The 15,547-nt window shown below is 38.8% G+C and overlaps 1 protein-coding gene across 1 annotated transcript in view; it reads left to right on the forward strand.

Moving 5' to 3' along the window:
• Window positions 1-2,197: 2,197 nt before the first annotated feature.
• Window positions 2,198-15,547, forward strand: part of LOC149194393 (phosphatidylinositol 3-kinase, root isoform-like) — a 353,842-nt gene continuing 340,492 nt past the window's right edge. Inside the window, exons 1-2 of the mRNA XM_089405076.1 lie at window positions 2,198-2,386; window positions 7,246-7,389. Of these exons, the coding sequence (XP_089261202.1) occupies window positions 7,284-7,389 (106 nt within the window). The 5' untranslated portion in view covers window positions 2,198-2,386; window positions 7,246-7,283. The remainder of the gene's footprint in view (window positions 2,387-7,245; window positions 7,390-15,547) is intronic.

Genomic DNA, 15,547 nt, shown 5'->3' on the forward strand with positions numbered 1-15,547 from the left:
TTATTATTAATTTTATTTATTTATTTATTATTATTATTATTTTTTTCACTCATTTCTTCATTGAAGATAACTTTAGGTCATCTACCTACTCCCATTTGCTCAATTCTTTGTAAATACCTTATGAGACGCACCATAGCAATTGCTTTGATAAAAAGTTATAATATGATTGAACAAATACATTGCCAATAAAAAAAATTGGTTCTCTCTCTCTCTCTCTCTCTCTCTCTCTATATATATATATATATATAGGGAAGGTAGAAAAGAAGGCTATCCCTCTAATTAAGCCACTTCATTAAGAAGCTTATCTAAGAAAGTTGAGAAGAGAATCTAGGAGAGGAAGCCTTACCTGGAATCATCTACTCGAAACACTCAAACTCCCTTATTCATCTAAGAAAGCTTATCTAAAAAGGAAGGCTTAAGAAGAGTCACTAAGACTCCCTTATTCATCTATGAAAGCTTATCTAAAAAGGAGGGCTTAAGAAGAGTAAGTCGATTGTAAGGTTTGCTCAATTCTTTATGAGTACCTTATGAGATGCATCATAACAATTGCTTCAATAAAAAATTATAATATGATTGAACAAATACATTGAAAATAAAAAAATTTGGTTATATATATATATATATATATATATATATATATATATATATATATATATATATATATATATATAAAAGGTTATTAAAAAGCTTATCTAAGAAAGTTGAGAAGAGAAGCTAGGAGAGGAAGCCTTACATGGACTCATCTACTTGAAACATTCAGACTCCCTTATTCATCTAAGAAAGTTTATCTAAAAAGGAGGGCTTAAGAAGGGTAAGTCGATTGTAAGGTTTGCTCAATTCTTTATATGTGAGCATTTTTGTAGAAGTGTGGGGATGCAAGTCAATATCAGCAAAACGAAAGTAGTGGTCTTCTCTAAGAAAAGAAAACATAACCAACATAAGTTCTACTTTGAAGGCAACATTCTGGAAGAAGTTGCGGATTACAAATACCTCGGAATTGACTTCAACAAAAATCTAAGCTGGAATGGTTGTAGAAAGAAAAGAACTTTGGGGGGTTGGAAAACATTTTATGCTTTTCAAAATAGGTGTAGAGAGGCAGAGTTATGGGATTGGAAGACCACTCAAACTCTTTTTGGGCTTCTAGTGATTCTGGTGATTCTCTATGGTTGTGAACTGTGGGCTAGCAGTACCTCCGACATGCAGTGGAGATAAATTGAGAAAATTCAGAAGCGTTTGATTACAAACAAATTTAAGATTAAAAGTGCAGTTCCTTATGATATCTTGTTAAGTGAAACAGGGACTGCTCCTATTGAAGCAATTGCTATGGTGTGAGTCATAAGGTATTTAAAAAAAATTGAGCAAATGGAAGAGGGTAGATGGCCTAAGGTTGTCTTTAATGATAGATTGTGCAAGAGAAAAAAAACTTGGATGCAACAAAATAACAAATGGTTTAGTAAATGGGGTATTTGCTTGAATGCGTGTCCCATAAACAACAAAGAGATAAAAGCTTTTGTTATGAAAAGTTCCACAAACGTACTTGGGATAAGGAGCTAGGAAGAAAGAAAAATTACTATATTGAAGTGTTTAATCCCACTCATAATCATCAACCAAAAGCATACATAGAGGCCAATATCTCTTGGAGAGCCAAAATTCTTATTGCTCAGTTAAGGACTAATTCTCATCAACTCCGTTGTGAAACAGGGCGCTGGAAAAGGCCAAAGGAAGTGTGGGAGGAAAGGGTATGCATTTTTTGTTCTTCCGGAAAAGTGGAAACAGAAAAACATTTCATTTTAGAATGTGAGGCCTTCAAAGACAACATGGAAAGTTATGCAGATACGCTGGCAGCTAGCTCTTGGATAATCTATTAACGAGGGGTTTGTCGAGAAGATGGGAGCATTTATTGTGAAGATTCACAAAAAAAGGGCCAATACATCAAGCAAATGAAGAAGCAATCTATCCCATAAGCTATCTTTAGCCTCGTGGACGTTAAAATAATTTATTTCTTTCTTTCTTTCTAAGTACCTTATGAGATGCATCATAACAATTAATTCAATAAAAAAATTAAAAAATTATAATATGATTGAACAAATACATTGAAAATAAAAAAAATTGGTTATATATAATATATAAGAGGTAATGCACTATATGGGTATAAAAATATGATTCAAAGATCGAGTATATAACTTGTACCAAAATCATGTGCGGAACGGTTTTTTTTTTATCACGTTGATGGTAACCGAGCGGAGAGGCAGTTGGTTCGTGTAGTGAACAAAAAAAACTAACTTGTGACAACGAGCGCAGGGGCTCCCTGAAACCTTCAAATCACACCCAGAATATACTAAGGAGGCCATTACCAACCGAATACAGATAAATTACGCCGCTACAGGTACGAAGTGAAATGGCTTCTCTTCTCCGGTTTACAGTTTTGGTTGCAAAGTCTTGACTTGTATTGATCTGTTTAACTTGATGCAATGAGTTAATCCCTTTACATGTTTCCACTTCCAATCGTTTCCAAGAGATGTAGCCTGGAAACACCTTTTTTGTGCTCAGATCAATGCCTTTAAATTTCCCTTTAATCTGCCTCAAACCTTGTCCTTGCAACCTTCAGTTTAATCCTTAAACAACTCTATGTAGACAAGCGAAAGTCATTAAAAAGGTTAAGACAATGCCAGCTCAGACATACCGCAAGCAAACTCGGATTAGTCTTTAGAGAGATTCTGAAATTTATCCTCAGCCTCGACCTTAAAACGAACTCAGGGATGACCGAACTTGTCCTCAAAGCTGGCCTCAGATTTAGTTGAATTAAGCTCTGTTGCAGGCCCGATTTTTTCTCAGGAATAGGCTGAAGTTAGCTTCTAAGGATGCCCTTTAACCGGTTTCATATACAATCTCAGAACCACAGTCTATCCTGCCTTCACTCCACCGTTGATTCGGTCTTGGATCAGTCTGGGAAGCGGCCGAATTGTGCATCAGAAAGATGCCTAAGGAAGTGGGTCGAAGATGCTACAGAATGCTTCAGAACAGATGCCTCAGGAAGTGGGCTGAAGATGCTACAGAATGCTTCACAAGAGGGCTGAAATTAGCCCTCACGAGGAGCCGGTGTCTGTTGTTATTAGAAAAATATGTACATTAGTTACATCATATATACAATCTTAACCTTCCTTCCACTTAATTAAAACTGGCATATATGCTTGGCCACATAACATAAATATGTAGGCTCGCAGATTCACCAAAATAACTCTGGCTTACCAGCCTAACTGTCCGGCTCACCAGCCTAACTATTATATACACCCGGCTCACCAACCTAATATCAATGTACATATATTTACATCATCAGGGATATTACTTGTGCAGTGACATGCTTTCTAGGGTTGGCCAAGAATTTCATGGAGAATTCTCTCTCATTCGTATGGTGTTTATTTATGAAGTACTTGGGGTATATTTATACCATTCATTCATCATTCCCACCTAAGTGGCACTTGAATTTGTCATGCAAGGCACTTGGAATTTTTTTCTTCCTTGCTTTGTTTGTAGTTGTTTCTTTTGTTTTCTTGCAATGGTGAACTAATTTCGTTGCATCAACTTCTATCTTTGACAACTCCTCTATTTGACTCTTCTTGTATTTGTTACTAGCCTGGCATTGATAAAAAAATCTTCCATACATTTAATTATCCCTTTTTTTTTTTCCCAATGGGTATGCAAGCCACATAATCCTTGCAATTGTTACACTATTGGGTTGAGGTAGAGTTGCAACGTCATTAAGGCTGGTAGGCAAGGCCTCCATGTGATTGAGTCTATAAGGATAGATTTGTTTGTTGGGCCATGTCTTCCTGGTTTCTTAAAAAGTCAAAATGATTATGCAAGATTGTTTTTCTTGGTCATAAGGTAAAGTGTCCCCATTCTGAGAATTTTGACCCATATCTTTGATTGAAAGCATTGGCCCAAATTTTGATACCATTGTCAAGGATTGTTTTACAAACTCGGAGAGCAATGAAAAGATTGCAAATAGAGAAGGAAACATGGACATCCCAAACCTCTAAGGTTCATTCTTATGATTAGGCCCACCTAGTCATAATGACTATTGTCATTGGCATTCTATAATTGTCACTGTTTGCAAATTGCTCCATACACTTCCTCATAATTTCATTGGCACATTATGACGATCCATACTAATACTGCCTTTGCATTTTTCTTTACCATAATGGTCAAAAGGTAATTGTGGTGTAATAGTGTCCTTTCTATTATAAAATAAGTTAGATCACTAAATAAGGAAAGCCTAGATATAGTTGAGTTAGATAACTAAGCTCAATGGAAAATATTTACAATAACACTGATACTATCAATGAATAACTGGTACATTTATTAGAATGGATTTTACCTCTCTATATATCATTGTTCACTGAGCAAATAGTTTTCACTTACGAATCTGGGATATAGACTGCTTTACACAAAAAGTGAACACGAACATAACCTAAAGTCATAAAGTGATTTCTTTATATTGTAAGCCCTATATTCTTATAATACAACATTCAAAAGCATCTTCTTTATAAAATCGTTCTTGGACCAGGTAGAGATCCATCAAACTACATCATAACCTTCATAAAGTTGCAGCTCCCAAGTTGAATTCTTCGGTACTTAGATTCTACCTCCCCAAACTCCTGAATTACGAATCCCTCGAATTAAAGTGTTGGACATCAATCCACATACATGTCTCAAAACCCTAATGAGGAATAATTCTGAAGATCCACAAACTCTCAAACTATGTGGGCAGCTATTTGTGTTAAGCTGTACCTACACGAGATAAATGTGTAAAATTCCCTTTTTTCAATAAGGTCATCACCACTGTCAGCATTCAGTGGATCTTTAACGACGGTTACATTTACTACATGTGGTCTGTCTGTGTGCTTTCCCTTGGGAACATCATGAGCTTGAAATCTACAGTTCTAAGTTGTGTGACCCAATTTATTACAATAATGACATTACATTTCCCTTTGTCTTTAGCTGGTCTGCTAAAATTGTATCTTGGGTATAATGTAGTCTCAGGTTGAGCAACTTCTATATCATTGCCTGCAATGGTTCTCTTTTCTTAACTAAAAGAGCTGAAATCGTGTCTTCTAGAGTTTGAGAAGACATGCTAGTGATCCCTTGATCTGCCCTTATTGTTGGCTGCAGTCCCTATGTATTTGTGCCTGCACAAATTTCGTGGCTCTCTTATTGTTGAAGTTGCAAGGGTGGAAACATTGTCTTTCAAAGGCCTGAGACTCTGGATATAACACTCTGGACTCCTAGACTTTTCATTGCTCTAATACCATATCACAAAATGTGCTAGATCACGAAAACATTGTCTTTCAAAGGCCTGAGACTCTGGATATCGCACTCTGGACTCCTAGACTCTTCATTGCTCTAATACCATATCACAAAATATGCTAGATCACGAAATGAGGATTGACTCTCATAACTAAGCTTGACTGTCATAACTAAGCTCAAAGGAAGATACTCAGTCTTACTATAATAGTATAACACAATATGATTTCATCAACGAATAACCAGTGCATTTATTACAAATTGTTCATTAAGCAAGTTATTTCCACTTATGAATGTGGGCTAGACTGGTTTACATGGAAGATGAACATGAGCTAACCTAATGTCATAAAGTGACTTTATTACACAGTGAGCATTATATTCTATCACTTCGCTCATCCCTATCTGGAACTTTACCAATACCCATGCAAGCACTTGTGCCTCCCTCAAGCAAACATGCAGTTGAAGAAACTGTGCATAAACGATTCATAAATGTATGCATAAGGCCCGATATAGAATCTGTAAACATGTGTATGCATAACATTCATACAATGCCCATATGTAACTCTTCACTGGACGGTTATGAGTGTGCGTGCCATTTCAATGTACAGGGCCTTACATTCACTAGCTAAGGGAGAGTCTCATGCACACTCAGCATGAGCCATTTACCCTGTAAGAAACTTAATTGCCTTGTTTGACCATGTTAGCATTCCCATGCATTGACTGAGTGCTGTCCTAGATTTGGGTCATTTAGGCTTATTGAATACAGGTATTCTCATGAAAACTCAGATATCATTTCAGCTGAAAATAAACCATGCAGCTCTAAATTGTCCATATCAATGATGCATAGAATGTAAAATGAGCAATAATTTCCATTATTGAGTATATTATTTTTATTTTTCAAAATCAGGTGAGACTGGGTGGAACTGCATCAACCTTTAGAGAGCTGCCTGTAGCATCTTTTAACACAAACAATTTCTTTGATAATTGTAGCAAATACAAGCCCTTTTCCTGGGACCAATCACCTACTTAACAGATAAAAGAGATGGGGATCAACTCTTTGCTCAAACTGTCGGAAAATATACATTATAACTTTAGCAATATCTCACAACAAAGGTCCCAAAAATCACACTATTTCATGCACAATCCATCCTATGGTGATACAATCTTTTGTTACCTGAAAGTTTTATTGTCTTTTTCCAGGTGCATAAATATTCCAGCAAACTTATGGTTTCTGTCCCAAATGGGCAATAGCCATGAAGATTATTATCCTTCGAGGGCATTTGTAGCCCTTCAAATAAACTTTGGCTTTTTTATTGGAAGTTTACATCAGGTTATCTAGTCAATTTTAAGGGCTATTTTTTTCTTAAATCCTGTATTCCAACTAAAATTATCTGATTACTTTTAAGAAATTAACTTGCGTGGAATACTTAAAATAGTAAAATACTAAATAGACTGGCAGTCAATTATTTTAAGAAGAGCAAAAGATAACAGAGTTTTAATAGGTTTAGCTTGACTTATTTTAGCAACGTTGCTTGGTAAACTTTTGAATAGAATGGTCAACTACTCAGAGAACCAATCTCATTTGAACAAGTTTGGATATGGCTGTAAAAATATTTAAATGTAATTTACTGTGAGATAGTGGTATGTGTAAGTGACCTCGATTGATGTACAAATATTTTAACATTTTAATTTGGTTCTATGGTTTAAGTAATCTCCACATTGCTTCTGCTATAAGATATTTTCTAGATTCACAGGTATACATGATCTTTCTCAGCGCGGAGGTGTTCTTGATCACCAATAATCTCCTTTCCATCTTTAATATGTAACTTGTGGCGTTATGAGTGAAACATAATTCTGTCCAATTCTGAATTCATTTCTGGAGTTGATTTTAAGCCTAAGAAAATGTGGAGGTCTGAGATCTGATCTTTTCTTTTCTTGCAGATCAAGAACATTTGGTGTAAATTGCAACAGTAGCTTCAATGGGCGGGAATGAATTTAGGTTCATCTTGTCATCTGACCTCAATTCACCAGTTGCTTATCAGGTGGATAAACTAGAAGGCAAGCTATTTACAAAATCTTTCTCAGGTAAATTTTAGATTTGCTTGGCATTTAAACATTTCAATTTTTATCTTATAGGCAAAATAAAGATAAGTTAGAACTTAAAAGTGATACGGACAGTATGGATTTAAAATGCAATTCAAATATAACTTGATTCAGGTACCCTTTGGGATGTTCTGACCATTAATAAGTTGTAAATTCTTTTGTAGTATGAACTATGCATTATGCTTCTGGGATACAGTTCAACATTTGTCAATTTCATTTGAATCCATTTTCCAGAGAATTTCATTTGAATAATACCTTACCAAGAGATTGATATCTCTATTCTGCATGCTGGCATCTTTCTCCTCCAGGCACGCACTTCATTCCAAGGATGGTATCTAGATTCTAGGGTAAACAATAATTTGCAGAAAGCTTGAAGCTTTGTCAACACAGGGCTCGAGGGTGTTACAACAATATACTCAATAAGAGCTCAACATGTCACTTGTGGCAATATAATCTGGTCGGGGACGATACCTCTCAACCACCTGGGCTAAACCTAATTGACTTGTAAATAAAAATCGCTTAATGCCATTGTTATTATTTTAATCTAACTTTCTCACATTATAATAGTCATAAATTGAGATCTTTGATGCATTTACTCTCTTTTATTCAATTTGAAAGCACAGCTTTATTTTTTAATGAGTAGAACAGACTATTACATTGCTTTCTAAATTTGAAAAATTTTGTAGATTTTTTTGGAACAGTGCTCATGAACCAGATTGTTGTTTTTCTTATCTGTGTTTTGGCCTGATATTTAAACTTTGATATTCAGCTGGCTGGTTGTTTGTCCACTCCTTTCCAAGCAAGTTCTTCTTGGTGATCTCCATATTTCCCGCTATCAACATGTCTAAATAGTTTCTTAAAAAATTGCTTATGAATAGTTCTGCGTTAGGTTATTAACTTCCTCTGCTTCTGCAACTGGCACAATAGATCTGGCTGTTTTAATGGTGCCTTTATGTTGATGACCGGTTTGTTGTGGATTCTTACAAGAGACAACTAACACCTGACCATCACCTTATGAAACATGCTTCTGTCAAAATTCTATGTATAATCTCTATTTATCCCTGCTATATTATAATTCACCCTATTTTGTGAGGGGGCTTGCTTGGCTGTAATATTTCGTTGTGTTACCCCTCATATTGGATGAGGTTTGTACTTGTGATTTTCATCATAATGCATACGCGAGATTGACGTAAAGTCTAGTGTCTTCACTATGGCAATGAAACTTGCCTATGGCATTACTGATTGATGTAAGAGAAGTAAGGTTCGACAATTGCAACGAGAGATTATGAAGCCTTACCCAGATAGGAACAGTAATGATAGAAGCTGAGAGTAGATCGAAAGAGGGGAACCAGGGTTGAAGAGAGATTTGTGCAAACCCAAAACCGGGGACTAGCATCAAGAATCCTTGCTCGACCACTAGCTGTATTAAATACTATGATAAAGAAAACTCTAGCCAAGGGATAATTGTTTAGCTCAACAAAGATGAAGGGTTTCCGATTCTTGTTAATCCAGGGGTGCAAATCGATGAGCTTTGGACAGAGCCCAATGAACTTGTAGATCAAACCCGCTTTAGAGTAGAACTCAGCTTCACTGAGGGCTTCTTCTCCCATAGAAACTACCACCACGGGAGCTTTGCTGAAGGAAATTAGTTTAAATGTAGAGGGTGTTATCACTCCGTAATTTCTTAAGGCTGTGAAAGAAACTAGAGGTAACCACAAAACTGTTGAAGAATCTAGGGAAAATCTATGTAGTGTGATTCTTGTTTGACTTGATAACAATTTGTGAAGCACTTTTACGATTATCTTAGCTTGATCTTCTTCTTATTATTAGTGTGTGTGTTTCATCAAACTGCTACCAAAAACATAAAAACGAGAACATAGATGTTGGCTCTTTGCCAGAGCCAAAACCTCTCTCTCTTAGAGAGGAAAACGCTTCTGTAAGTTTCTCTTATTGAAGCTTCTTATTGATCACTACCAAACCCTAGACCCTTGACTAGGATGTCCCCCAAGCACAAGTCAAGTCCTTCCTATTTTCTTCACTTGGTTCCCCGACACATAGACTTCCTCCTTCTGGCACTTTGCTCCCCAACACTTCATCCTCCTTCTTTGTTTCTTGTCTAGAGATAGACCTTCCTTGTGTGTGCCTTCTAGATGAGATGTTCCTCTTCTATCCTTTGCTCAAGTAGACTTCTTTTGTTGACCAAACGAGATCCTTCTTGAGGTATAACTGTAATACTGTTCTGCTGCCTTAGTTTTTCCCTCGTGAGGTAGGAACCCTAGAGAATTAGTGTCCTTTTCCTTCGCTAGAGAGATAGGCTCCTTTGCTAGGCTTGGGAGTCCTTGTAGATTTGATTTCTCACCCAAACAATGATATTTCATGGACTGTTTTCTAGTTGTTGTTATGCTGCAGACTTACCCTCCTCTTCTTCGCACGTGTGACTATTTGTAGCCCTAGAAACAACCCTCTTCTCTTTGGCCTCCTTCCTGCTTCCTTCACTTGTCTTGGAGACCCTTTAGACTAGACTTTCCCTTCTCTTTTTCAGCTACTTCACTTCGCTGATTTCAGAGATGCTTGATGACGTAGAGATGGAGTGGACAACCTCTATATATAGAGGACTCCTTTAGGCCGACTTGTTGTCCTTAGGCCGACTTGACTATTTCTTCATTATTTTCTTCGTTTTGCTTCTTTTGGAGGATATTGTTGCATGGAGAGGACTTGCACTTGTATTGGAGGTATTCCTTTGACCTTATATATAGTGTAACATGCCCTTTAAGGAACTTATATAAATATATTGACCTTTTGACCTACGAGAAGCACTTAACCATGTGCTTGACCTAATTCAATGAGCAAGAAAGTCATTGACAAATAATATAAAAATAATATTTCTTTTCTTGAATAAATACAAATATCAAAAGTACATTTATGAAGACTGAACCTAGTTACACTTTCTTCAACACTCCCTCTTAACTAGGGAGGTATTCATACAACATTACGAGGTGTTTGGCTATGTTTCAATCTTGAAGAATTCACATAAGATAAACCAGATTTGCAATCCATCTGTTATAGCATCATAATAACCAACATTGTTTCCACAACAAGGCCTTGATTGACAACTCTATCTTTCAATAGATTGGAGCACAATGTTGGTGTTAAATTTGGACAACTAGGTCCAAACTCCATGTTCTGATGCTCAGATTAAGAGGCTAATATTTTTGTTGGATTCCTCTTTCTGAGAGGTGTAAAATCCATATAAAAATAGTCTTAATCCGATGAGCAGAACTTATATTTTGAATTTATTATTCTTAATAAATTATATGTGCAAAGGTCAGCCAGTTTTGTAATGTAGGCTCACATGCCCAACAGATGTGTCACACACCCTCATTGATGGATATATATATACAGGAAAAGTTGGAGAGAATTTGATCACAACACAACTCACATCTTCCTCTCTCATCCTAAAAAGTACGAGCTACCTGGAGGACGAATTTCAGCCACACGTGGGAAGGACGAAGAGGATTTTTCTGCTGCTAGGGTTTCTGCTGCTAGGGTTTCGCAGAAGTTTGACCAGCGTTGACTTTGGTCAACGCTTGGTCCAAACAAGCTGAAAACTTGTGGGAGGTTCGATTTTTGAAGGCCATACTACCTAGCACAAAAATCGAGGTCAAAGGGTTGACCGTTTTGCTGCTGCGTTGACTTTTAGCTTGCTGCCCCTGCGTTGACTTTTCAGGACAACGTTGACTTTTGTAGAACTGACTTGGGTTAACTCATCTACTGGTTGGAGGGTTGTTGTGACACATGCTGGGCTGGCTGACCAAAGGAGACTTTGCTGGTTGAAGCATCCTGTTGACCGCCGAAACAAACACATACATTTTTCTTGTTTCTGATTTGTCTTCTGTAAGATCTGCTTATATGTTCTATCTGCATTTTGCTTATCTACTTGTATGATTGCTGTGAGAAAAGTGAAATTGCTCTTAGCATAGAACATCTACAAAACTTTACATGGTATCAGAGCTGAGGTGAAGACAAACTCTATCTATAGCAATCATCATCGAAGGAAATGGATTCCTCTAAGCTTGAATTCAGGGAGAATGACAAGCTGACTGGAAGTGATGACTTCCATGCCTGGAAGATGTTATTAGATCTCAAATTAGAAGATCATGATTTCCTAGATCATGTGACAGGGAAGATTCAAGAACCTCCATCAAATGCCTCTGCTGCTGTTAAACACAAGTATAAAAAGGGAGAAATCAGAGCAAAACTGCTGATCAGGGAATCCATAAATAAGAGTCTGGTTGCCTACATATCTGAACTAGGCACATCCAAGGAGATGTATGACAAACTGATACTTATGTTCCGAGTAAACAATGTGAACCAAGTGCTATTCCTAAAGAACAAGTTGAAGAATATGAAGAAGGGCCGAGACGAGTCTATTCAAACTTTCTTTATGAAGTTGACCGAAACCAGGAACAATCTGCTAGCTATTGGGGAGACAATAGCTGATCGTGAGATGGTTCTCATCGCACTTGGAGGACTTCCATATGAATGGCAAGTATTCACAACTACCATTCTCAACAATAATACCATCCCTAACTTTGATGAGCTTCTGTCTAGATGTATGCAAGAAGAAACAAGGATGAAGGAATTTGATAATGAAAGAAATGCTGCCTATGTTGCTCATTCCCGAAAGAAGAACTCTGGTGGTTCCAAGGACAAAGGAAGGACTAAGACTCAAAAGAAGGGGGGTAAATGTTTCACCTGCCATAGGACTGGACACTATGCTAGAGAATGCCCCTTCCAGAAGAATTCTCCTGATAGTGACGACAACAACAACAACCGAAGGAATGGGAATCAAAGAAATGACAAATCCAAAGGAAAGAGGAAGGCTCACTTTGAAGGAAACCATCCACCTTCTAAAAGGACCAGAAATACCAGGTATGAGGAGTCTAATGTTGTTGATAAAAGAAATGAGTATATTCTAATATCTGCTCTCTCAGCTGCATCTCCGCCCGACACTATGGATGTCTGGCTAATCGATAGTGGTGCCTCAAGACACATCACCGGATTCAAGGAAGCACTTTCTGACATGGTTGAAAGGGATACTAATCTAGAAATTGTCCTTGGGGATAATGCCACTTATCCTGTGAAAGGGACCGGGACTGTGACCCTCCACTTGTCTCAAGGACAAGTCCTCCATCTACAAGATGTACTCTATGTACCCAAATTGAAGAAGAACCTTGTGTTTGTATCTGCCATGGAAGACAAAGGATTCAATGTAACTTTCTCTGATGGAAAGGTACTCATGTGGAAGAAGAGCTTCAAGGAAGCTATCTCAATTGGTTTTAGAGTTGGTACACTCTACCAGGTTGGAGGGAGTCCGTTGGGAGCTATGACTTGTGATACTATCCGTCAAACCAAACTATGGCACCGAAGATTTGGACACCTTCATTACAAGGCTCTTCCCGAAGCAAGGAAGGTGGTGACAGGGATGCCTGATTTTGGAAATAATCATAAAGGTGTATGTAAGGGCTGTGCTGAAGGAAAACATACAAGGGGACCTTTCCCCTCAAGTGTCACAAAGACATCTGAGATATTGCAACTGGTCCATTCTGATCTTTCCGGTATGTTGCCTGTAACATCCCTGGGGGGATGTTCTTACTATATGACATTTACTGATGACTTCTCTCGCAAAACCTGGATATACTTCTTGAAGAAGAAGGATGAGGCTTTCATGTGGTTCCGTACCTTCAAAGCCTTGGTGGAAAATATGACCGGAAAGAAGATCAAGATTTTGAGAACTGACAATGGCACTGAATATGAGTCAAATGAGTTCAAAGACTTTTGCAGAGAAGCTGGCATTAAGAGGGAGACTACCACTGCATATACTCCTGAGCAGAATGGTGTTGCTGAACGCAAGAATAGGACTATTGTGGAAGCTGCCCTTGCCATGCTATGTGACCAGGGTCTTCCAAAGTTTCTGTGGGGAGAAGCTGCAAATACTGCTGTGTACATTCAAAACCGATGCCCTCATTCCGCTTTGGACTCCAAAACTCCCGAAGAGGTTTTCTCTGGTAAGAAACCTGATGTCTCACATTTTAGAATTTTTGGATGTCCTGTCTATTTTCATGTGCCGAAAGAAAAGAGAAGTAAGCTGGATGCTACTGGGAAGAAAGGAATGTTTGTGGGCTACAGTGAGACTTCTAAGGCATATAGAGTCTATGTACCTGGTCAAAGGGAAGTAGAGATAAGCCATGATGTCACTTTTGACGAAGATGCTTCCCTGAAGAAAGTAGTAGATCTTCCTAGATCTGAAGAAAACCATGAAGAAAGACCTGGAAATCTGGAAGAACCCCAGGATGAGACTATGCCTGATGTTGAAGGGCCAATGGACCCTATTGATCCTTCCCCTTCTCTAGGAAAGAGGCCATCATGGCTCAGGGACACCCTCGAAGATGCTGAGGGTCATGCTGCCCCAAGGGGAACATTCCGAGAAAGCAAGAAGCCGTGTAGATACCAAGGGTATCTAGCTGCCATGAGTACTATTATACAATCTGAACCTGGATCTTTTGAAGAAGCCATCAAGCATCAAGTCTGGAAGGATGCTATGCATGAAGAATATGAGGCTATTATGAAGAATGATGTCTGGGATGTGGTCCCGAGACCGAAGGACAAATCTGTTGTCACCGCTAAATGGCTCTACAAGATTAAACATGGATCTGATGGGCGTGCTGAAAAGTTTAAGGCAAGATTTGTTGCCCGTGGCTTATCTCAAAAGGAAGGAATTGACTATGACGATATATTTGCACCTGTGGCTCGATATACCACCATCCGATCCATCATAGCCCTTGCTGCTACGCAAGGATGGAGTCTTCATCAGATGGATGTCAAGACCGCTTTTTTGCATGGTGCAATAAAGGAAGAGGTGTATGTAGAACAACCTCTGGGATTTGAAGTTCAAGATCGAGACACTTATGTCTGCAGGTTGAAGAAAGCCCTCTATGGGTTAAAGCAAGCACCCAGAGCTTGGTATGAGAGGATGGATAGTTACTTGATGAAGCTGGGCTTCACTCGAAGCAATGCTGATCCAAACCTTTACTTTAAGGTTGAGGAAGGAAAGCCTCTCATTCTAGTGCTGTATGTGGACGACCTCTTCCTGACAGGTGATGACCCTCTCATTCATCAATGTAAGAGGGAGCTTGCTGCTGAGTTCGAGATGAAAGACCTAGGACTGATGCACTATTTCCTAGGCCTGGAGGTCTGGCAGAGACCTGGAGAGATTTTCCTTTCTCAAGGAAAGTATATTGTGAAGCTTCTGGAAAGATTTGGGATGGTGGACTGTAAGTCCGTGTCGACACCAATGGAACTCAACTTTAAGAAGTTGAGTGGCAGCGCTGCAGGGCCTATCTTGGCCAATCATACTGAGTATCGTCAACTCATAGGAGCTTTGATGTTCTTAGTGAACACCCGTCCGGACATATGTTTTGCAGTGAATACTTTGAGTCAACAGATGGTTGAGCCTCATCATTTTCACTGGGTTGGTGCCAAGAATCTTTTGAGATATCTTCAGGGCACGATAAACCATGGGCTGAGATACACTGCCGGGAGTGTGATACTCCGGGGATATACTGATGCCGATTGGGCTGGCAGTGTGGTGGATCGTAAGAGCACATCTGGATGCTGTTTCAATCTTGGTTCTGCTTCGATCTCATGGATGAGCAGGAAGCAGAAGTCGGTGGCTTTGAGCACCGCGGAGGCCGAATACATTGCTGCTAGTATGGCCTGTTGTGAAGCAGTTTGGTTGAGGAAGCTCTTTAGTGAGCTGTTCCAACATGTGCTAGATACCACTGTAATACTCTGTGATAATCAGAGTGGGATTCGTATGACTGAGAATCCTGTGTTCCATGACCGATCCAAGCATATTGATATTAGGTACCACTTTATCCGGGATATGGTACAGCGAGGCGCCGTAAGGCTCGATCATATAGGAACTGATGAGCAGGTCGCGGATATTCTCACTAAGCCCCTGGGGAAGGTCAAGTTCCTAACCTTCCGTGAGAGTCTTGGTGTCGTGGAAAGACCCTATGATGTGGGTCCTGTTGGACGATGAGCTCTGGGAGCTCTGGGGGGCTTTGGGGATAGCTTC

This window comes from Pinus tabuliformis, chromosome 2_2, assembly GCF_031772625.1.
Source record: "Pinus tabuliformis cultivar Carrire ecotype Pingquan chromosome 2_2, CPIR1, whole genome shotgun sequence".
Taxonomy (NCBI): domain Eukaryota; kingdom Viridiplantae; phylum Streptophyta; class Pinopsida; order Pinales; family Pinaceae; genus Pinus; species Pinus tabuliformis.